This window comes from Nycticebus coucang, chromosome 18 (genome assembly GCF_027406575.1).
Source record: "Nycticebus coucang isolate mNycCou1 chromosome 18, mNycCou1.pri, whole genome shotgun sequence".
Lineage (NCBI taxonomy): Eukaryota > Metazoa > Chordata > Mammalia > Primates > Lorisidae > Nycticebus > Nycticebus coucang.
The window spans coordinates 35,564,943-35,590,191 of NC_069797.1; the positions used below are offsets into that span (position 1 = coordinate 35,564,943).

At 39.5% G+C, this 25,249-nt stretch overlaps 1 protein-coding gene across 1 annotated transcript in view; it reads right to left on the minus strand.

Annotated features, from left to right (window-relative positions):
- Nucleotides 1-25,249, minus strand: part of MYO1D (myosin ID) — a 378,012-nt gene that overhangs the window by 253,325 nt on the left and 99,438 nt on the right. The window contains exons 2-10 of the mRNA XM_053568857.1: nucleotides 21,545-21,753; nucleotides 18,211-18,304; nucleotides 15,711-15,876; nucleotides 13,986-14,039; nucleotides 11,631-11,726; nucleotides 8,129-8,245; nucleotides 6,210-6,413; nucleotides 2,510-2,655; nucleotides 2,320-2,434 (exon numbers count right to left, since the gene is read on the minus strand). Coding sequence (XP_053424832.1) covers nucleotides 2,320-2,434; nucleotides 2,510-2,655; nucleotides 6,210-6,413; nucleotides 8,129-8,245; nucleotides 11,631-11,726; nucleotides 13,986-14,039; nucleotides 15,711-15,876; nucleotides 18,211-18,304; nucleotides 21,545-21,753 — 1,201 coding nt within the window. The remainder of the gene's footprint in view (nucleotides 1-2,319; nucleotides 2,435-2,509; nucleotides 2,656-6,209; nucleotides 6,414-8,128; nucleotides 8,246-11,630; nucleotides 11,727-13,985; nucleotides 14,040-15,710; nucleotides 15,877-18,210; nucleotides 18,305-21,544; nucleotides 21,754-25,249) is intronic.

The following is a 25,249-nucleotide window of genomic DNA, read 5'->3' on the forward strand; positions in this document are numbered from 1 at the left end:
GGTTGGATTCAAACCCACTAGCGCCGGTGTATGTGGCCGGTACCCTAGCTGCTCAGCTATAGGTGCCAAGCCCCCTATTAATTTTTTTCTTCTTAAAAAATCATTCTTGGCTCAGTGCCTATAGCTTAAGCAGCTAAGGTGCCAGCCACATACATCAGAGCTGGCGGGTTCGAATCCAGCCCAGGCCTGCCACACAACAATGACAACTGCAACCAAAAAATAGCCGGGTTGTGGCAGTCACCTGTAGCCCTAGCTGCTTGGGAGGCTGAGGCAAGAGAATTAATTAAGCCCAGAAGTTGCAGGTTTGTTGTGAGCTGTGTGACGCCATAGCACTCTACCCAGGGTGACAGCTTGAGGCTCTGTCTCAAAAAAAAAAAAAAAGAAATCATTCTTTAGAAGTTTGGGATTGTGAAAGGAAATACCTAGAATAGAGATTCTAATTTGGGGGGGAATCAGCATATAGTCAGTAACTGTTGTCTTGGGATTAGACTTCTGTTTCCACTAGGATGCATATTTCTTGGTTTATTTAGACAAATTTTTTTCCGTATTTCAGATTGATTCCTTCTCAGATGTTTGAAATATGCTACTTCAAATGTTACTTTCCAACTGCCAGTGAATTGGTAAAGGCTATTTTTGACCAGTACCTTGAAATTACATTTGAGTAACAAGTGTTATGAGTGAATTTTCTATTAAAAAAAAAAAAAAATCTAAGTTTCAGTTACACTGTGTATTATGCAACAGATTCACTCTTAGAAAGCGTTATATAAACTTAACTGAGTTGAATTACATTTTAAGCAGGCCCAAGCCGGGTGACTTGAATTACATTTTAATTGTGTTGTGACAGTTCACTATTTAAAGACAACCGTAGATAGCTCTACTATAAAGTAACTCTGGTTCATTTGTAAATACATCAAATTAATGCTAATATACCTGGAAAAAAGTATTTATTTATTTATTTTGAGACAGTCTCCCTATGTCGCCCTTAGTAGAGTGCCATAGTGTCACAGCTCAAAGCAACCTCAAACTCGTGGGCTTAAGCCATTCTCTTGCCTCAGCCTCCCAAGTAGCTGGGACAACAGGGGCCCGCCACAATGCCTGGCTATTTTTTTGTTGCAGTTGTCATTGTTGTTTAGCTGGCCCAGGCTGGGTTTGAACCCGCCAGCCCCAGTATGTGGCTGGCGCTATAACCACCGTGCTATGGGCGCCAAACCTGAAAAAATTCTTAATGGCATTCTAATGTTTAACATTATGATGGAAGGCAAAGATGCAATTTGAGGGAGAAAAGCTATTATATCACTGTCTCTTTTTTTTCTGAATGAAATGAGATAGAAACTAGGAAGGTAGGAAAGAATAAAAGTCATTGAAATAAACCATTTCAAGTAACTTTTTACTGCCATTATTAGATAGCAAAAAACAAATACTATTTTTTTGTCTGGCAAGAGAGTAGATACAGTTTTATAAACTCAAACTTACAAAAACTCAAAAGAGTTTTTTGCATTTTTCCAGTCTATTCTCAAAGTTGTTTAAAAATGTAAAGTTAAAAGAAAAATTATTAGGTCTCATTATAAGCAGGAGGTCTAATTGTAGGCAATAAGAAAGCCAAACAAGCCACACCTTTTAGCTGTGATCTATGGTTTTTTAAAAACAAAGATCTGTGGTTTGTACCTGGGACCCACCATCCTTTCCGGCTGTATCTTAGACTAGTTGCCTCTGACAAGTATCAAAGTTCACCCAGAGCCCTGAGAAGAGAAATGATGACTGAAGTGATATAAAGGAAAGTAAACAGAGATGAAAGGTACAAAGGTGTTTAACGCCCGGGTTTCAGACAATAAATATGAACAATATTAACTGAAGACAATAAAATGCCATTTAGTTGCAAAGTAGAGGAGGAAGAAGAAAAGGAAGAAGGAAGGAGAAGAAACTAGATTCAGAAGGAAAGTTCAGCCAATTTAAGGCAAACCTTGATAACTTATAAATGACATTAAACTCTAATTGACGGAGATGAGCCAGAAAGCCCAGTGTAACCTGGCTTATTGTACCCTCAATGAATCCCCAACAATAAAAAATAAATAAATAAATAAAATAAAGTGAAAAATGTTAGGTTTACTCTAACTCAGGATTTGGGGGGTATTGACACGGGAGCCCATCAAATTAGAGCAATCACCCCTAATAATCCTGAAAATTAACTGTATTTACAGATCCCCAAAAGGACAGCTAAGGTTTAGATGTTTCAAGCATCCAGGAAGATCAAGAAAGACCTAAAATAATAACGATGATATCTGAGACACACGGAGACATTTTTCATAAGAGTCCACTCACGTGCTTCCAAGGGATCCCTTCCCGCTGGTATTCCTCTTGTTCTTGTTTCAGAACCAGCTGGATAAATAGCTGCTGCAGTTTCTCATTGCAGTAATTAATACAGAACTGTTCAAAGCTACAGGAAGAGGAATGAATTATGTTTAAACAAATAAAAAATAAGTAACTGTTTTAAGCATCTTATCCAATTTACCTGTTGTTGTCGAAGATTTCAAAGCCATAGATATCCAAGACTCCAATAACGGTGTTTTTCCCGTGGATTGTCGTGTCATAGTTCTTGATGTCGATAACGTCATTGATGCGAGTGACAATCCAACAGAAAAGGCGCTCGTATATGGCCTGTGAGGAAAACAACGCCATAAATTCCGGCCCATCGGGGAGTCTTCTGCCTAGATTTGTAGTAAGTTTTGAATTCCTGTCCACTTGCCCTTACTATTAGCCTAGATGTTATAAGCCTAAGCAGAACAATTAGAAATGTAGCTCATCTGCTAAAGAAAACAAACAAGCAAACAAAAAACTACATGATATATGAAAAACTAAAGTTGGCGGTTTGGGTTTTTAAAAGATTATTATTATCACTACATGGATTTCAACAACATTCCCCAAACCTGTGTCTGTGCCTAGCTATATCCGTAATCTGCCTACTCCCTTGATGCAATCACAGTTAATTTCATCAACTATGAAAATTTTGGCTCTACGAAAAAAAATTTTGGAACTAATGAGTTAATATCTATGACTCGCTATGAATTCTGAAAATGTAAATATTACTTTCTAATGCTAGATAAAGATCTGAGTCAAAAGGCCAACGTTTGAAATTTCTTGGAAACCAAACGCATGTCCAATGCACAGGATCTATAGGCCAAGTCACACGTGGACAAAGGCGCCACACACTAACACACAATCACGTCTCGACACACACACACTCTGCAGGGTCACAGCTTTCGAAAATCCTCCCTTAACATCTCCTGCTGGCTACCTACTGCTTCCCATACTCACGGCCTTCAGTCTTCACTTCCCCTTTACTCTCTGATCCACTCCAGTCTTCGCTTACATCCTACTACTCCACTGAAATGGAGCATCGAAGACCCCCAGCACCTCTACACAGACCCTTCCTCGCACCTCTACGTGAACCTCTCCCTCCACTTCTCAGTATCTCTCCATCTGGCTTCCCACTCTCTTCTTGGGAATTCCCCGCTCTGGGATTCATGATACCATGCTTCCTTAATTTTCCTCGTTTCACTGGCTGCTCCTTCTTGGTGACCTTTGGTACCGTCTCCTCCTTTATGTGACCTCCAAAAGTTAGGAGTTCTTCTCTCCATTCTCTCACAACAAGTCATCTCACCCAGGATTAAATAATACTTGTATGACTCCCAAACGTACCACCCAAGTCAGAGCCAGGACCCAGAGCTCCTGACACACACAGTAGGGTACATGTCCACCTGACAGCAACTCTTAGACGCTCCACAGCACTTTAGACTTATGCCCTGTCAGGACTCTTCATCTTTCTAGTGCTGCAAACTCCTCCTGCCCTAGTTTTAGCCCTGAATAAATGGAGCTAGACAATTAGGAATTCACTCATTCATTCAACAAAGTAATTAATACCTCATTTGTTTGACGAGTATTTGACGGGAATCCATTCATTCATTCAACAAACATTTGCTGAGTACTTCCTACATAGTTTGTTGGAGATAAGGTACTAAGGAAACACAGGCTGAGACTTGGTGTCAGTCTCCAAGGAGCTCTAGAGAGCACAGTGAAGGACCAATCATTATACCCATCTATGAGCACATGCACACAAAAGGAGAGCTGCAAGGGTGCTTGGGGGGATTTATCCTGGTGGGTGTTCAGGGAGGCCAGGGAAGGCTTCTCTGACCAAGTGGTGCCTGGGCCGAGAATAGAAGAATGAGCAAGAAAGAGGCAAGCAGGCAAGAGGGGAAAGGAGGGCAACGCAAGCGGAGGAGACAGCACGCGCAGAGGCCCTGCCGCTGGAAGGAGAAGGGGATGAAGATGGCTTGTGAGACCTGAGAGAAGCCCGAAGTACTGGGATGCAGAAAGGAGGCTGGAATGTGGTATGAAATGAGGCAGGAGAGGCAGGCTGGAGCCTGCCACATCAAGGTGCTGCCCCTGAGTCCCTCACTCCCATACAACGGTTCCTATGGACCTTTACTCTCTCAACATAGCCCATCTCAAATTCTTCTCCTCTCCCATTTCCACTGCTACCTTCCTAGTCCAAGCTGCCATCATCTATCCTGGGTTAATATGACATCCCCTTAACTGGTCTCTTAGCTTTTATTCTTGCTCTAGCCCCAGTAAGATTCTCCAACTAAGGCCAGAGCGATCACTTAAAAATTCAAACTTGATGTCACTGCCCCTCCTTAAAATCCAATAGCTGTCCATTGCACTTAGTAGGATAAATTCCAACTCCTTCTAAGACAAAAACCAAGCTTGAGACTCATAAAAAGCAAAAAGAAAAAAAAGGAATAGACAACAGTCTAATCAACCAGCAAAGCAAACCCTAACAACAAATAGTCAGACTTTAGAAAATACACCTGCCACACCAATAATACATGAAGGGTTAAAGTTTCTGATCTATGGACTCACATGAAGGACAAACTGACAATAAAAGATAACAGCCCCAAAGAAAAACATACAAAAGATATACCCAGGCGATTCTTAGAACATACAGGAGAACCTGCACAGTTAACCACCTCCCTACACTGACCACCTCTTAAGTTGACCTAATTTTCATAGAGTGGACGTGCACCACATGTATGGGTCAGTACAGCAGGCCTGGATCCTCACGTCTCTACCTCCGTACGTTAGCCAGTTGCTTATAGTCCCTTGGGTGTTCAACTTACAGAGGCTCTACTGTATTTAAATATTCTACAAAAGTATGAAAAGATGCTCAAATATACTAGTAATGAAAATCAAAGTAACAATGAGATATAACTGTGCCGTCATAAAGTTAGTAAGTTTGAAGTTTTTATTAGTGCACCCTTTGACCTGGCAGGCTCACTACTGGGAAAAAGAACACTGTATGGACAAAGATTTGTACCTTGTCTGTGGAGGCAAAAAAGTGAAACACAGTGAATGACTTAGGAGGAAGACAGTTAAATAAACTGTGGCACTAGCTAGCACCATAGACTCAGTACACAGATGTTATGCTAAGTGAAAAAGCCAGCCACCAAGACAAACACTGCATGATCTCACTTATATGTGGAATCTAAAAAGCCAAACTCATGGAAGCGAGAGTAGAGCAGTGGTTACGGAGCTGGAGGGAGGGTGGGAGGAGGATGGGGAAAGGGGCAAAATCTGTCAGAGAGTACAGACAAGAGGTTACTAAGTTCTGGTGAGCCATCACACAGCGTGGCGACTACTGTTAATAACAATCATATGTTTCAAAACTGCTGAGTGTATTTTAAATGTTCTCACCCTAAAGAAGTAAGTGTGTAAGGTAAATATGTGAATTAGCCTGATTTGATTATATGTGACAATGTGTACATGTGTCAAAACATCACACTGCCCCCCACGAATATTTAAAATTATTACTTATCGATTAAAACAAAAAAAGAATGGATCAGAGCTCAGTAGGCCCAAAGGGGACTCCTGTGAAGCACTGTTGAGCGAGAGAAGCAATGTGGAAGGCCGCGAAAGGGTTCCAAGCATGCCAGGGGCCCTGCACAGGGAGCCTTGTTAGCTCCGGGCAGCTGGCTTCTGCTCTTCCCAGAACCTTTTCCAGCTGTGACAGCTTACACCAGGAGCTTTTATTGAGACTGCATCATTATGGTTTCTAAAAGCTTTAACTTACTTTCAATGAACATTTGAATAGATCCTAGCAGGACTTCATTCAAACTGCAACTGAGATCAACAGATGGTGGGCCAGACAATCTCACCTTGGCAAAGGCGTCTCTGCCGTAGCTAGCTTCCTGTTCCGTGTGCTGCTTGTCAATTATATCACGGCCTGTGGCCACCGTCCGGTAAAGAAGGGCTTTCTCAACCATGTCCGTCTTAGTGGAGAGCAATTCTGCTATGACAGACACAACCTTGCCGTTCTCAATAAGAGGTGTGTCCCCGTCTACTACAAATTTTAAATTTCCCTATATCAAAAGCAAAAAAACAAGACAGAGATCCTAAAATACTGTATTATGGATATATTTGTCAATTTAAAACATAATTCAAGTGACCTTGTTTGTATTTATTTTCCTAAATACGTTACATATATCGAAATATAAAAACCTAGTGGTTCATCTCCTTTTTCCTTTTTTTTTCCAGACACTCATCTATTTTTTCATTTTCAGTGTGAGTTTTTGATAGAAGCTTTACCCTTGAATGTAGTCATGTCAATGAATCTTTTGCCTTAGGGTTTTTCTCTTTTCTTGGTGTCAGACCATGCCTACTCTGAGCTTTTATGAGTCTTTGATACATTCTAATATTTTTATACTTTTCCCCCTAACATTTAAACTTCTAATTCATCTAGAATTTATTTTGGATGTGATGTAAAGTGAGAATTTAACTTTATTTTTGCAGATGCTTAGTTGCTCTAACATCATTTATTGAATAGTCTAGCTTTTTCTCCTGATTTGAAATATCACCTTTTTTATTATTAAATTTCCTTAAGCATGTGAGTCTATTTGTATTCTACTCATTCAATAAGCAATAAATCCTTATTAACTGTCTACCCGGCATCCAGCACATCAACTAGTGTATCGATTGACATGTTGCTCTGGTGCTGTTTGTACCACACGTTTTATGTTACTTTAAATTTGGTAGAGTTAGTCATGGTCTCCTCCCTTCACCCTACCCTACCGCCCTACTAGTCTTCTTCAATACATTTTATGTGGTCTTCTTATAGGTTTTGTTCCAGGTCAATTCTACAATCCTAAGGTCAAGTTGAAAACAAAATAAAATTCCTAATTGGATTCCGAGAGGGACTGTTGCACTGTATTTGCAAACTAATTCAAAGAGATGAGACAATTTGTAAGAAAGTCTTCCTAGTCAGGAACACTAATTTATCGTTTATGTTGTCATGTAATATTTTTCATATAATCCTACACATTGCTGATTTATTTAGAGGTTAAGCTTGCTGCCTTAAAGCGAAAGGTAATTTTTATTCCAGATTTGAATCCATGTTGTCTCTCCTGTATTGTTCATCACATTTTAAAGTTCTCTAATTACACACACGGTAATCAAAGAAGTCCAGCACACGGGTCTTCCTTTCTGCCCTTGGTGTGGGACGGCAAAAGACACCTGGGCCGGGAGTCTGCTGCGCTGGTCTACAGTGCTGGCTGCTGAGGAGCTGGCTGTGCCTTTGAGGTGGTCATGCAAACCCCTTACAGCCATTTCCCAGCCGGTACAATGAGATGATCAAAATCCCAGTTTCAATAATCTACGATTGTTCATTTTGATGCTATTAGAAATTTATACTACTATTAGACACATCTTTCCTGAATTCTATGATCTTTTCATTAAGCAGTTCAAAAGTTGACAATACCAGGCAGTGCCTGTGGTTCAAGGAGCAGGGCGCCGGCCCCATATGCCGGAGGTGGCGGGTTCAAACCCAGCCCCGGCCAAAAACTGCAAAAAAAAAAAAAAAAAAAAAGGACAAGTAACTGAAGACATAGTCTCAACCCTGCAGTGACTTGGAATGTCTCTCATATTATTAAGAACCCACATAGTAATTTCTTTCAAACATGAACAATATTTTACCTAAATATATTACTTTTTAAACCTCCACAGAAAATAACAAAATCCTCTAATAGAACATTCTGTCTCCACAGCAAGAGGACATGTTCTGGGAGGCGTCCCTACTCACCAAGTGAAGAATAGTAGCCAAAATTTTATACGCTGTTTGAATCTCCTCAGGTTTGAAGCCAATGACCTTCATGGCATCAGCTACTACTTTGAACTCTGTGGCATCATTGATTGACGACTAGGGATGAAAATGGAAAACTTAAGTCACAGGCACTTCACACAAGCATCAAAATCCAGCAGTTATGAAACTAAATTCAAGTTCAGCCAAGTTCTTGAGGGCTTTGTAGTAATTCACTTGAGAGGATGATGAGTATCCAGAGAAAACAAAAACGATTTCAGGAGTTGAAACATCACTGAGTATATACAAAGCCCACATGTGTGTGAAAGCCATCACCCAAAATAAGCACTGTGCCCTTTTCCGGAACTTTTGGTGAGGGAGTGTGAAATGACAAATGGAAATGCTGCAGGTGAGAGCCTCCAGATACACGCTGGGCTATCACCGTCTGTGGATCTTTGTTCTACAATCTGTCTTGTACAGTCTGACAACAACACTCCTACTCTTGTATAACCAGACGTGTTATTTCCCAGGTGAGAAAAAACAAGTATCCAAAAGCAGAGCAGCCACCCTTGGCTCTTTCAGCAAGCTATTAAATAGTCTGGGACTATTCAGTAAACACTTGGTAAGTCAAATCTTATAATGGGTACAGGATGTTAAAACATCAATCACTTGCCTTTAAGGAGCCGTGGCCATCACTTTGGAAATACAAGTGTGTAAACAGAAATTCACAACAAAGCAATGGGAACTGCTTAAGTTAGTTCTCCCAAAATAGCAGCTACAGAGGGCCTGAGTACTCCTTTTGTCGTGAGTTCCTCCTCTGGTCTGGACACAGAGACCTGGCCCGATGCTCCCCTCCTGAAGAAGGGCTCAGGAGGGGGCCTCTCTGCCCTGTGATAACACGTTCCTCTGGTGTACAGGAGACAATCAGGCAAACTCCTCTTCCACCTACCAGGGTTTTTTGAAGTTTTTTTTTTTCTTTGTTTTGTTTTTACCTTGGCAAGATATTTAATCTTGTTTTTTTTTTTTGTTTGTTTGTTTTGTTTTGTTTTTGAGACAGAGTCTCAAGCTGTCACCCTGGGTAGAATGCAGTGGGGTCACGGCTCACAGCAAACTTAAGCCCCCTCAAACTCTTGGGCTTAAGCGATTCTCTTGCTTGAGCCTCCCAAGCAGCTGGGACTACAGGTGCCTGCCATTAATCTTGTTGAGCTTCGATTTCCTCATGGATAAAGTGGGCATAATAATATATTTCTTATGGGGCAGTTATGAGAATTGAATAAGGATTTATATAAAATATCTCCCCAGTTTCTAGTACATAAAAAAAACCACTCAAGAAATATCAGGTATTACTGTTATAAACTGCCACTATGGCTAGGTATGGTGGCTCACCCCTGTAATCCTAGCACTCTGGGAGGCCGAGGTGAGAGGATCTATTGAGCTCAAGCGTTCTAGACCACCCTGAACAAGAACAAGACCAAAAATGGAAAAAAATTAGCCAGGCATCATGATGCATGGTGCATGGCTGTAGTCCTAGCTACTTGGGAGGCTACTTGGGAGGATTGCTTGAGTCCAGAAGTCTGAGGTTGCAGTAAGCCAGGTTGATACCACCTCACTCTACCCAGGGCAACAGAGTGAGACTGTCTGTCTCAAAGTAAACAAACAAATAAACCAACAAACTGAAACCATGTTGCAATTGCAAAGTAACTGGACAAAACATCTAAATGTCCTGCTATGGGGAATTGTTGCCTGCTTACCTAACAGCCATCCCCAGTCCCTATCCCAGTTCTTTCTTGCTGACAGAACCCTGACTTGTTTATTCCTCTCCAAGTGTGCATGACCTCTATGGCTGGGCTCCATCTAGCTCCAAGAGGTAAATCCTCATTCATCATGGTGGTCTTATTACCCTTTCCAAGTGAGCAGTTAGCCACGGGCGTGTGATGCCTTTCTTATTATTCATGTAATAATACATGAAGGAAAGTTGAAGGGAGGGTCCTGGGGGCATCCCCTAGCATATAAAGGGACATAAGCCATGAACATTTTCTCTGCTTGTGACTCCTGGAAGTGCTGATGCCATTAAGGGACCATGAGGAAAACCAGCCTGAAAGGACAAGGCTGTCCACTCGGTATGGCTATGCTGAGGAAACAAACAACAAAAACCCTGGGTCCCGAAAAACATTGCTAAGGCAATTTTGGAACTGGGGTTTCCATAGGTTTCTTGTTATATGAGATAACTCAATTTACCACTGTTTTTGGAGACTTTTGATCTGGTCTTCTCTTAATCATAACCCAAAATACCTTAATTGTACATGATTCCTATATTTTAGGACTGGTTAAGATAGATAACAGTACAATATTTTATAGCTATTAAAACTATAACATTAAATTTATATTTATTACTTGGGATATTAATGATTAGATTGTAATATAAGAAAAGTAGGTTTATTTAATCAGGATTTACTGTATGATTCCAATTATAAATATAGACACAAACCATTATCAGTAATCATCTCTGGATGGTAAGATTTAGCGCATTTTTATTTCACATGGGTTCATCTTTATTTTGAATTTTGACTACGATCATTAGTGAATCAACAACCTTGTTTAATAACCCATTACTATATTCTATCACCATCTGATAGGAAAGAACTTCTTTCCCATGTTCAATGTTTCTTCTCATTTTTAATCCTATTCCTTCTCTTTTATATCTCTCCCAACTACAAATGCATTTTTTATTATAGAAACATCTTTAAATATGGAAAAGCAGAACACAAATACCCATATTCTCACCCATCCAGAAAAAACAATTAACATTGTGATCTGTAACCCTCCATAGCTTATTCTATGCATTTTTATGCTTTCCCTTCTTGTTTTATAACCTACTGTCAACATACTATTATATTACTCGAATTGTAAAATGACTAGCAGAAAGCTAACTAGAAATAAAAGAGAAAAAATGTGCCTGTGTGAGTGTGGGCAAGCGCTTGTATGCAAGGCGAAGGAAAAAAAAAAAAAAAGGAAAATCTTAAAAGGCTGAATAGAAATGCCTCAAGGGTCACAAAACTATTTCTAAGATACATCAAAATTAATACTTGAAAAACAAAAAAACAGTGAATGCAGAATCAAAGTGCTTTTTAGTTTTATTTTGTCTTACTAACTTGCCTTTGGCCAAATCGTAAGAAATCTTCTTGGGAGGTAGACATCCTAGTCCTATCAACATTTTATAGTGTCAAAATAAAAGGAATAGGAACAGGATTAAGACTAGAAAAAAATATTGAACATAGAAAAAAAATTTCCTTCCTGTTAGGTGATGATAAAATACAGCCACGGGCTGTAAACCAGGGTTGTTGATTCAATCATGTATTGACTCTCTCAGTCCTGAGGATTTAAAAAATAGAACAGAAGAAACATTTATTTGCTTGAAGGTATCAGTCTTAACCAGGTATTTATTTAATGTCCCTTCTGATTCTCTGATTATACATCTGAGCAATCTGAAAGAAGAAATCCTCACCTTTAATTGAGCTCCCACACGGATATAGTTGTATGAGGAAAGTGATTTCTGGAGATGCAGAGAACGCAGTATCTGCTCTGAACCTCCTTGGAGTAGCTGAAAAGTATTTAATTAGAAATAAATTGGCAAAGAATACATGGAACCAAATATTCTAACTTAGTGGTATCTAGCTTTTATTCATTTTCTGGGCTTAGTTAGGTCTTACTGTTTCTAGCTTTGACAGATTTTTATTTTTTTTCACCTTGAAGGTACATCATAGCTCAATTTTATCGGTTGTGGAGAATTCTATGTAGTCATGAAGAAAATTACTTTAAAAGTCTCATGGCATTCACAGGATAATTGGTATAAAAAGCTCAAACATTGAATATGGTCATTTGTAAAACAGGATCCTCAGTTGTCGTGGTCACTTGCTCAGCAGGCTCATAGAGGCAGGATACGGTTGTTTCAGAATTTAGAAAAAAAAGTCAACATTGCCATGGACGTGAGAGGCATCAGCAGACAGTCAAATGCTGACCCACCAGGGAAACAGCTCTTCCTCATCAACCTGTATACCTCAGGAAAGAAGGGCAGTTGGATGACTAGGACTGTAGTACTGAATAAAGATGAATTTTAATACTTTCATCCAAATGAGAAAAACACTGGGAAAAACTGGGTTCTTGGAACAAACAGAACTCTTATATTTGGCAGAAAAACAGTTTCATAGTTTACGCGTAGAAGTCCATCTCATTAATTTACGGGTTTACTTCTTAAAAGTCCAAAGCAATATAGCTTAAGTTGATCACCTATGTTATTTGTTAGCCTTGGTTTATATTATTTTGAGCTTTAAAAAATGAAAATAATGTATTCAACTTGTTCCCTGGGTGTAAAGACTTGTCAACAAGAGGGCTATTTAAAAGATTTAGCTATGATTTAACAATTAAAAAAAAAAAAAGATTTTGCTCAAATTAATCAACAACAACAACAAAAAAAATCCAACAAACCCATATATCTCTGGGCAAGAGACATGAATAGAACCTTCTCTAAAGAAGACAAGAGAATGGCTAACAAACATATTTAAAAATGCTCATCATCCCTAGTCATCACAGAAACGCAAATCAAAACCACCCTGAGATATCACCCAATTCCAGTGAGAATGGCCCATATCACAAAGTCTCAAATCTGCAGATGCTGGTGTGGATGTGGAGAGAAGGGAAAACTTTTATACCTCTGGTGGGACTGCAAACTACTCTAACCTTTTTGGAAGGAAGTATGGATAATCCTCAAAGAACTCAAATTAGACCTCCCATTTGATCCATTACTGGGCATCTACCCAGAAGAAAAAAAAACAAACAAAAACCTTTTATCATAAGGACACTTGCACTAGACTGTTTATTGCAGCTCAATTTACAATCACCAACATGTGAAAACCGCCTAAATGCCCACCAACCAGGAACGGATTAACAAGCTGTGGTATATGTATACCATGGAATGCTATTAAGCCATTAAAAAAGATGGAGACGTTACATCTGTTATATTAACCTGGTTGGAGGTGGAACACATTCTTCTTAGTACAGCATCACAAGAGTGGAGACACAAGAATCCAATGTGCTCAATTCTGATATGAGGGCAGTAGTGAGCTAATACAAGGGGGATGGTAGGAGAATGAGGGAGCGGGAAGAGGGGAGGAGAGAGGGGTGGGGGGTCACAGTGTAGGGCACACCTCCTGGGGGTGGGACACAATTATAAGAGGGATGCTATCTAACAAATGCAATCAGTATAACCTAATTCTTTGTATCCTCAAGGAATCCCAAACAATTAAAAAAAAAAAACAAAACTTCATGTAAAGACACTGGAAAAAACAAAACAAAGATTTTGCTTTAAAAAAGCACTCCCAAAAGAGGTATTCAAATTTTATTCTAAACTTTGATGGGATAAAGAAGACAATTCTCCTTTGAATTTTTAAACCCTGGTTGTTTTTGAAACGTAATCATGTCTTTATATACAGTCTCTACAAGCAAAATATTCCCATCTCTATAACTTCCAAATGGGCGGGGGGGAAGCTTCAATTCAAAATAAAATTAATTTAACATATTTAGACTGTACCATTTTAAAAGTTTTCACAGTAATTAAACTGTTGTGCACGTTTTAGAGAAATGGGGGTGACGCTCATACAAGGCAATCATCTGCTCGGCCAACCACCTGCTAGCTCTGTGTAACAGTCACGCTTTGTTCAATCTCTTCAGAAGAATGTGTGATGTACTGGGGCCGATGGAGATATGTGAGGCCCCGAACAGGGGAGAACTCAAGATACAAATATTCATTTCTTATACATCTGAAGCAAATGATCAATTGTCTGCATAAAAGGAGGTCACTAACCTGATAGAAAGAATGAAAGCTTCTTTCTCCTGGCTGTTGCACAATCACTCGAGACTAAGAAAAAACACATTAAAATGGTTAACCTGAAAATGTGCCCCTAAAATAAAGTGGAAGCCACTTTCTCAGGGAATCCTGTAATTACAGTGCATGTAAGTATCCTAATGACCAGGAGGACAGTACTGACCTAAGACTTAAGTTTTCTCTATGGGGTTTACTGTGCAACTTTTTGATAAGTCTTTTTACTGCTTAAAACAGAGGTCCCTAAACTTTCTGAAGAATGAAACAATTTTGAAATTTTTTTTTAACCTTGAGGTTAAAGATGGAATTTGGTGGGGAGTAAAGATTAGAAGTGAGGAGAACAGGAAGGAATGCTTAGGAAGGAATGCTTAGGGAGGACTATCTCAACATTTCCTTCCCCAAGGTCTGTTGGCATTTCCAAGAGCAAAGCCTTATATCCTGTAATAAAATCAGTTGATTATCCATAGGGACCTTGACCTTAGATGGCTTTAGAGCAGTGGTTCTCAATCTTCCTAACGCTGTGGCCCTTTAATACAGTTTCTGTGGGTTGAAAACTGCTGCTCTAGAGATACTGCTGTGAGGAGAGGGCTCAGAACGCTGTTCATTCAAAAGGCTCCATTAGATTGAGTATATATATAAAAGTGAAGCCATCTGGAAAAAAATAATGCCTGGCATTTCCTGACAGTTTTTAACTGACTCTGATAAAATACTTATTTTCTTAACATACTGATTTCAATATAAAAAACAGAAATAAAGAATAGACTGGGCTATACTGCCATAAAGGATGCTATGGCATAATTGGGATGGGAAACCCTTACCTGAGAAAGTGTATCAGTTTAGATATGAGTACAATTCAAGGTGAATCCTTAATTTGGTAAAGCACAAGCCTAACTGTAACGATCGGGTGGATGAACTCCTTGTGCTCTTTTGCAGTCACGTCCGGTGATAGCCCATGTGAGTTAGGACACAACCTCCCTGGCCATCCAAGAGTAAAGTTTTAATTGGGATCTTCTAGCAGTCTAGGAGGCAAGAGGCAGAGGCGAAAGCAGGTAGATCCCCTAGACCAGCCTGAGTAAGAGTGAGACCTGTCTCTGCTAAAAACAGAAAAATTAGCCAGGTACTGTGGGCATCTGTAGTCCCAGCTACTTGGGAGGATGAGGCAGCAGAACTGCTTGAAGGCAGAACTTGGAGGTGTCTATGAGCTAGGCTGATGCCATGGCACTCTAGCCTAGGGCAACAGAGTGAGATTCCGTTGCAAATAAAAAAAACACAATAAAATGAAATAAAATAAATACGTGTTACTATATAAAGCAGCGAACAAACAGAGGACAATTAAATATCAAATTAATTAAAATTAAAATGTAACAAAAATGGTGCTGTATAAAAAGATGAGAAGTGGTTAGTCCCAGATTAGTTTTTGGTTAAACCTTACCCAGAAGTTGGCACACCCTCACACCAGCAACCCCCATATATATATATATACACACATTTAAATCTGCATCTACAAGTCTGTAACTTTTCCCACCTGGACCTTATAAAGATGCTACTGAGAGAACACAAAAGGAGAATGTCTTAGCATAGAAAGCTCATCGAGGAGGGAGGATAGGATTAAAACTACTTTGAATCAATAACAAAATTCTATAGATATAATTGTTTTAAACATTCAGCACTTACAAACATTACCCTCAGAAATTAAGCACATTTTACCTTCTCCAGTAGGTAGTTATTGATGTGTCCACCAATGGGGTCCCCCTTGAAATCAAAGTTGATATCCATGTATTTCCCAAACCTGCTTGAGTTGTCATTGCGGTTGGTTTTGGCATTTCCAAAAGCTTCCAAAACACAGTTGGACTTAAGCAACATGTTCGTCACTCTTTCAACATAGAGAAATGATAGTATTCGTAAGAGTTTTGGCGAGTAGGACTTTTTTTTATAATTTGTTTCAGGTTCATGGAGGGTACAAAGAATTAAGTTACAGTCTTTACGTTTGTTAGGTAAAGTCCTTCTTATAACTGTGTCCCACCCTCCAAGAAGTGAGACTAGGACTTTTAAAAAACTGGAGTTTGCTACAACATACGCAAACATTTACACAGAGATGCTGACTGCTGCACTGCCTGCAATATCAACAAAATACCAACACCCATAGGGATAGATAAAAACACATTTTTATTTCCCAATATAATGAAACATGCAGATGCTGAAAAGAATGAGGCACATCTGTGTGTCCTGACATGGAAAAATGTCTAGAATGTATTAATGAGCATAAAGTCAAGGTCCAAAATAATACACAGTGGAGGATCCTAGCATGTGTGTGTGAGTGCACACGTGTGAGTGTGTGTATAGATACATGTGTTAGCAAATGCTTAAAAATCCAGACAGAAAGCAGGGTGCAGTGGACATGTCTGTAATTCCAGCTACTCACTGGTGTGTGTGGGGGGGAGAGGGGGTAAGGGGCAATGGTGAAGCTGGAGAGTCACTTGAGCCCAGGAGTCCGAGATTACAGTGAGCTATGACCATACCTCTGTGTTCCATCCTGGGTGACAGAGCAAGACCTTGTCTCTTAAAAAAATAGTATGTTTGGAAGGGAGAGAACTGCTTGCAGTAAGACACACTTGTAAAAGACAAGTAAATTTATATATGCCTTACTCTGCTCTACTAGAAATATAATTTACTTCTCAGCTATTTACTCTCCCGAGCTCCTAAGGAAATTAAGACAATTTACTCTTACCCTTGTCTTTACCAAGTTAGATCACAAAGTCAGAATCAGAAGCATGGATTACAACTGAGAAAAATGCCTCTGCTGACCTCACAGTCCAGCCCAATTATGATGAAAAACAGCCAACATAGAGTAGGCGAGTCTAAATTCTCTTCATTCCCATCAACCCAGCATCCTTTCATCCCATTTATAAAACTGAAGGTTATGACGTGTAGATGAGGTCAGACTCTTTAGTAAATTAATCCTGAGCTCAACAAATCCATTCATTCCTGATATATTTCTTAAGCAAATACCATGTGCCAGCACTGTCCTGAATGCTGGGCCGCAGACAGTACAGACCAGCTTTACCGCACAACTTACCACGAGCAGCAGCACAATACAGCAGGAAATCCTTTCAGAAAACGAACCTTTTTAGAACTTCCATTATCAGAAGGTCCCAGTTGTAATGATGACGGGGAAGGCATGGGTCTGCTTTCCAGAGCCTCACCTCACTCAGAGCACAGTTTAAAAAACCAAAATAAACAACAAAAAAAGCCCGCCTGTGTGGCAGAAAGAGCAAGGGCCATGTGAGAGCTAAAACCTACCCGGTGTAAATTATAACACCTCTGCTGACTATGTTTAAGGCAGCAGTTATAGACCAGAATGAGGACACTTTCACCTGCTTCGGAGTAATTTTTTATTTTATAATTACCAAAGTTTTCCATTGTAGCATTTTTCTATTAAAAAAAATCTACAAATAGATATGGCAATATAAATAAAAGTACAGAGACAATATACAGTAAGAGAATCAAAGTAGTTTAACCACCAAAATGCTTAACACATACCAGAGTTGGCAGGCCTCCCATGACTATAGAAAACAGCCAGGGTGGTGGCTCACACCTGTAATCTCAGCACTTTGGGAGACAGAGGTGGGTCGATCACTTGAGGCCAGGAGTTTAAGACTAGCCTGGGCAAGATAACAAAATCCCATCTCTACAAAAAAATTTTAAAAATTAGCCAGGCATGGTGGTGTGTGCCTGTAGTCCCAACTACAAGGGAGATGGAGGTAAAAGGATCACCTGAGCCCAGGAGTTGGAGGTTACAGTGAGCTATGATTATACCACTGCACTTCAGGCTGGGTGACACAGTGAGACTCTATCTCTTAGAAAAAAGAGAGAGAGCGAGAATGGGGTGCTGCCTGTGGCTCAATGGGTAGGGTGCTGGCCCTATATACCGAGGGTGGCAGGTTTGAACCTGGCCCCGGCCAAACTGCAACAAAAAAACAGCCAGGTGTTGTGGTGGGTGCCTGTGGTCCCAGATGCTCGGGATTGAGGCAAGAGAATAGCCTAAGCCCAGGAGTTGGAGGTTGCTGTGAGCTGTGACGCCACAGCACTCTACCCAGGGCGATAAAGTGAGACTCTGTCTCTACCAAAAAAAAAAAAAAAAGGAAAGAAAAGAAAAGAGAGAGAGAAGCTCCAATCAGAATTTCTCCCATTATTAGATTGCCCTTACCTTTCAACCTCTGCTCTCTGACCAGGGTTGGTGATGGCGGCAATGTATTGCATAATGTACTTACTGGCTTCTGTTTTACCAGCTCCACTTTCCCCTGGGGGAAAAAATTGTTCAGGGTTTAAATATTATAATTTTATTCACTAGTAAACTACTTTTTAATAAAATAATTTAAACTTCTGCATTGCTTATTCATTCAAAATCACTCGTGTTGCACTGTTTCATTTATTTTTGCTTTTTTTTTGGAGTTATTTCATTCTGCCTTGATATAATATTGGTTCTAATAGATCTGAATATGTTGAAAAATGAAACTATTATCGAAGTAAAATAATGAGTAGACTACAAATCAAGATTTACTCTGGCAAAAAATATCTGGGATAAAAATGTGATGAACTAAGGCTAAAGTTTTAACCCATGGTAGTGGCTCCTAAGTCTAGCAGAAAAGAAATAAGGCAGTGACTCAAAGAGTGGATACAGCTAAAGTCATATATCCTAATTTTCTTTTTTTTTTTTTTAATTGTTGGGGATTCATTGAGGGTACAATAAGCCAGGTTACACTGATTGCATTTGTTAGGTAAAGTCCCTCTTGCAATCATGTCTTGCCCCCAGAAGGTGTGGCACACACCAAGGCCCCAACTGTGTTAGTTTTTTATTGTTGTTGCAGTTTTGGCCAGGGCTGGGTTTGAACCCACCACCCTCAGCATATGGGGCTGGCGCCCTACCCACTGAGCCACAGGCACCTCCCAGGTAACTGTTTTCTTAACTCGTATTTATTTATTTATTTTATTTATATCCTAATTTAGTACAGGAGAATTTCTTTTAATCTTAAAAGTGGCAAAACAATTCTTTAAAAATTTTTACATATTTATGCCTTCTGAACCCCAAATTCCACATACAGAAATTTCTAAGAAAACACTAAAAAATACTAACATGGATAACAGTATTAATAATAATAATCTTCAATGGTTTTTAAAATATTTCTATAGATCACACTGTGTGTTATAGCTAAAATCTGGAAATAACATATCCATCAGTAAAGAAGTGTATAAATAAATCATGATTTGATTACTTACTGGAACAGGACATAATCATTAAAGAGAATACACTAGCTTTCTAGGTGAGCTAATGAAAAGATGTCCACTGTTGGCTTGGCGCCTATAGCTCAGTGAGTGGGGTGTCGGCATCTACCAAAGCTGGAGGGTTTGAGCCTGGCCTGGGCCTGCTAAACAACAATGACAACTGCAACCAAAAAATAGCCGAGCGTTGTGTCGGGTGCCTGTAGTCCCAGTTACTCAGGAGGCTAAGGCAAGAGCATTGCTTAAGTCCAAGAGTTTGAGGTTGCTGTGAGCTGTGACTTCACAGCACTCTAACAAGGGTGACATAGTGACACTCTGTCTCCAAAAAAAAAAAAAAAAAAAAACGTCCACTGTATACTGTTAGTTGGAAAAACAAGTTATATAATAGCAGGCATAATATAATTTTATAACGTTACTATACTTTTATAATATAATTACATTTGCATTTGTGACGACAATATTTGCACCTGAAGAGAAAATGAATAAAAAGATAAATACCAAGCTGTTAACAGCTGTTACTGCTGGAATTTGGGGGGAATGAGATATTCAAGGGGTTGAGACTTTATGCTTTTTTTTTTTGTAGGGACAGAGTCTCACTTTATGGCCCTCGGTAGCGTGCAATGGCATCACACAGCTCACAGCAACCTCCAACTCCTGGGCTTCAGCGATTCCCTTGCCTCAGCCTCCCGAGTAGCTGGGACTACAGGCGCGACTTTATGCTTTTTATTTCACACACATGATCGCTTTCTTTCTCCTCCTTTACAACCTGGCAATATTGCTTTTGTAATTTGTCTCAATAAAATTTAGTCCTAGGATTTTAATTCTCTCATTTTAACACTAAGTTACTTAATTCTTCTGACCTTTAATATTCTTATCTATAAAGTAGAAAAACAATTGTTCTACATATCACTCAGAGAGTTGTTTTTTTTTTTTTTTGAGACAGAGTCTCACTATGTCACCCTTGGTAGAGTGCTGTGACATCACAGTTCATAGCAACCTCAAACTCTTGGGCTTAAGCGATTCTCTTGCCTCAGCCTCCCAAGTAGCTGGGACTGCAAGCACCCACCACAATGCCTGGCTATTTTTTTGTTGTAGTTGTCATTGTTGTTTAGCAGGCCCAGGCCGGATTCGAACACACCAACCCCGGTGTATGTGGCTCGTGCCCTAGCCACTGAACAACGGGTGCCCGGCCTCAGAGAGTCGTTTTGATAATCAAAATGGCATAATGATCATAAAAGTGTTTTTAAAAGCATTAAACTGGCTCGGTGCCTGTAGCTCAGTGAGTGAGTAGGGTGCCGGCCACATACACTGAGGCTGGCGGGTTTGAGCCCAGCCCGGGCCTGCTAAACAACAATGACAACAACAACAAAAAATAGCCAGGCATTCTGGTGGGCACCTGTAATCGCAGATACTTGGGAGGCTGAGGCAAGAGAATGGCTTGAGCCCAAGAGTTTCAGGTTGCTGTGAGCTGTGATGCCACGTCACTCTACCCAGGGGGACATAGTGAGACTCTGTCTTGAAAGAAAAAAACAATAAAATAAAATAAACAAATAAAACCATAAAAGCACAAAACCACTAAAGCAGATGTATGTGTCATTTAGCACCGAAAGAAACTCCCATGATGTGGGAGAGGCCACCCTGGGTGAGTGGGGAGACATTTTTCTTGTCCCATTTCACTGTGTGAGATTCCCTAAAGGTTTCAACTTTCCGCAGATAGTTCAGCTCCAGTTCTTGGGTACGCGGAGTCTAGTGTTCATCCTCCTCCTCAAAGGGCTTTAAAGCTTGGGTCCTCAGCTCTGAAAGCCTATTTCTGGCCCCAGTGCCTCTGCAGGATCCGTAACACCAGCTCCTACGCACCAGTCTGATTTTGAGTTCTTCCTTCATTTTTGGCACCTCCGTATTTTATTTTTAAAATAAAATTGTTTTATTTAAAATCATTTTAAATATTCAAAATAATTTTTGTTATATTTCATCTAGTACTTTTACGTGTTCGGGAGAGGAAAAAGCATTTTCTACGTCAGCTGAAGTCTACAAACCGGGCAGCAGTCATTCAAGTGAAATAAGTATTTGTAAATGAACCAAGACTAGACGGCGATCAGAAACAATATAAATAATTTCGCATTTAATGTAAATTATTTTTTCCTCTCTTATACAATGGCTCAGATTTCCAACTTTAAGAAACAATTAATTGTCCGGATCCTTGAATACCAAGTAAGTTCAACACGCTGACCCTGGAAATACAAGGGACGCCCTCCAAATACCTGATATCACAATGCAAGTGTCTTTGGATCTCCTCTTCATAGCCTTGTAAGCAGCATCGGCAATGGCAAAAAGGTGAGGGGGCCTCTCGTACAGCTCACGTCCTTTATACTGCTCAATGGTGTCTCTTCCGTAGATGTTCAGCACCTTGTAAGGATTCACGGAAACGACGACCTCTCCAATGAACGTGTAGATGCGCCCTTTCTCAAATCTGTACAGAAGCAAAGGAAAAGGAAGCAGTCGCCGTGTTTACAGAGAAATGCGATTTCTTTCCTAGGAGTCTCTGATTTCCAAGCAAGTGCAACTGTCCCAGGGATAATTTCTGAACTGACATTTCCTTGGTTCTGAGTGAACTTTTAGAGAGAAGGTTTGAGGCTGTGCCCCTTGAGATGCCAGTGATGGAAAAGACCAAAAGGGATTAATAACCAGACAAGGAAAAAAGAATTTAACTTGCTGGAGGCTGCGGGTTTCCTGTTTCCAAAATACAGAACGGTAAGAATTGGAAAAAAAAACTAAGAACAGGTGAAAACAACATCAGAGGTCTAAGGAGGAAAAGCAACGGAAGGTAATACAGGTCTTGAAATCTACTTAGATTTTCAATTATAAAGAAGATTTTCCATATACATTTATTTCTTCTTCCTCTTGAAATGTTGGTAAGTGAATAAAAAAAACTGAACTTGAAACAAAGAGAAGAGAAATCATTTCTGGCACGAATCAAATTTATTTTTTTAATGACTGCCTAAAATCCCATGATGTAGATATATTATTATTTATTCAATGATTCCATAATACTGCAAGAAACACTCTGGATATATAATATTATAGATTGGTGCTTTATTTCTTTAGGATAGATTCTCAGGAATGACATAACTGGTTGAAAGGTATGTGGATTTTCTGAATAAATACCATACAATCCCATCTTTCCCCCATAAAACAGAGGTTAAAAAAACGACCCCAAATATGTATCTGTATGTCTATCTGTACATAGATATATCTTATGAATGAGTGTGTACACATGGAAGAACACAGAACATGTGTTATGTTTTAAGCATCATTTTATATATATAGTAGGGTGATGTGGCTGGAGGGAACGGAGGAGGACAGGCTATGTGGGCAGGTGAGAGAAGGTCGCAGGACAAAGAAAAAAGAGTAAAAAGCCCCAGTGGATATGGTATGACTGCAATCATGCACATTTATGTGCCTACGTTTACAAAGAAAATATGAAATATAAAATTTAGAAAATCCATATAATCCACTATCCATACAGTAATCCACACATATTGTTGCACACGTCCCAGAGCTTGGACAATTCTACACAACAAATTGTTGCCACCAATGTGTTGCACCTGCCAAAAAACACTGGTGTATCTCAGTTTCAGAGAGCTGGACAAAGGGAGTACCCAGACTGATACAATGCTGGTCAGGAGACGGCCTTCTCTCCAGTCATGCTTGCTGTATGGCCAGTAGGGCCGGAAAAATAACTAAGCATTTGGGACCAACAGGCAAGAACTTTAAACTTCCTGGGAGTTTAATGCTGGAATGAAGGCTGTCAGCTATAATTAGGAATAGGAACAAACAGATACTGATAATGTCAACAATAAATTAAAATCAAGATTTTTATCAACTAGTTAATATGTATGTAAGAGTTATTAACTCCTTTAAGGTCTTCTGTGAATTTTTCTGTGCAGCCTCTCGATTGTTGGTAAGTTTATAAAGTAGCTCAGAGCACTGATTTGGAGCCCTTTACACCCAGATCTGAATGTTCACACTGCAAACATAATAGTAGCAAGACCCTGTGAAAGCTACTTATTGTCCACATGTTTCAACTTCTTCATCTGTAAAATGGTGGTAATTACAACCCCAGCCCTCTAGCCTTGGGTAAATATTTTTTCTTTTTCTTTTTTTTTAAAGGCAATTACCCCAACAATAAAAAATAAAAATAAAAAAGGCAACTGATCTTATACTTCTGATTATGTTATGCATGAACATTTTTAATAAATGTTTTAATTTTATTAATATTGCTATTGAGATCACATGATCTCATTCCCTATCTCAGTTGTCAGTCAACTACAAATCACAAGGAAAAATGTCTATACGATGCATTTCCAAAGACCTACAAAAATAACAGAAAGCTAAGATTCACTGTGTGTCAATAACAACACAGAAAGTAGACAAGTCTGTCTCAACTTGCAAATTTGTACGTGCTCAATAGGGATCTCCAAGAGAAAAAAATTAAAAGGATAAGATTCTTCAGTTTTAAAAAACATTTTTCAAATAGGAAAAAAATGGAAAAAAGATACAGAAGGATGTTAAAAAAAATGACCTCATGAGGCTGGAACTCTGTGACTAACAGACACAGCAAATAATGTTCTGAGATTAGAATGTTGTTCTGTTCCCAGGTTTCTCTAATAATGTACTTTCTTTCTCACTGGATAATTTTTAGAGCTAAATTTTTAGAACCAGTAAGTAATTCTGCGACCCTTTAATACAGTTCCTGTGTGTTGTGACCCACAGGTTGAGAACTACTGCACTAAGAGATCATGTTTCTCTAAAATTCCATTTTATTTCAAAGAATTTGTTTATCAAAACCTGTAGGCACCATGTTGGTAAAATACAATTAAAATACACGTATCAAATAATTGAATGCATAACTATTAACCTGAAGATGGTGGCAAAGGTTCAATGAAATAGGATATTAAACGCAATGCTTTAGCAATTCTCCAAACATGAGAAGCTTACCTATTTGAAATTCTAAATTTGGTTATCAAATATGAAACTTTCAATTTGGTTAGGTCTGAGGATTACCACTAGATGGTGCCAGAATATGCTGTAACATCAGCTCAAGATTACCGTTTGCTCTTAGTGCAGAGCAGGAAGGTAACCAACCTAGGCACCTGCGCCGTTTCCTCCAGAAGGAACTGCGGTAATTAGGCTTGACAGCACCTGGGGTGACAGCACCTCTTACACGAGACCAGGGAACGCGCTTCTGTGACCTCTGTGTACGAGCTCTTTCATGGCAAACTATTATAATTCATTTTCAACTATTTATTCAGTATCTATTTTGTGTTAGACACTGGGCCTTAACCCTGAAAATTTTTTTAAAGGAGTAAAGAACAGGAAAGTACTGTAAATACATAACAACAACACAGTATGATAGCAAAGATAATAAAAGTATATACGATAGCACGAGGATTACAACCAGCCCCTTTCAATGAGGAACACTGAAGAAGAACACAAAAAAGCCACAGCAGGGCAGACAGGGTTGGTCCCAGGCTTCTCTTCACTTACCTCCTATCTACCAATAGGACTTCCACCCACCCAAACATCCCCCATGACTTTCTCTGTCACTCTTGCTCTCACATTAATGAGCGATTTGCAGTTCCCACAGGCTCCGTGCCCCGTAAGATACTTTCTGCCTGGAAAACCTTTTCCCCATCCATTCTCCCACCATGTGCTTGCCACATTCCCATTCATTCTTCAACAGCCTGAGCACCAGTTCCTCTAGGAAGTCATTCCTGATACCCTATCTCCAACACCAGTTTTATCGTCTTTGCTCTGTTTACTTTTTTCCCCTTTAGAACTTCCCAAATGGTTAAAATAGTTTAATAGCAGTTGATTTTTTTAACTTAATTTCCTTAATGAACTTAAAAATATTTATTGAAAGGGCCAGATATTTTCACTAGCTTCTAAATGAAACAAAGGGGGTT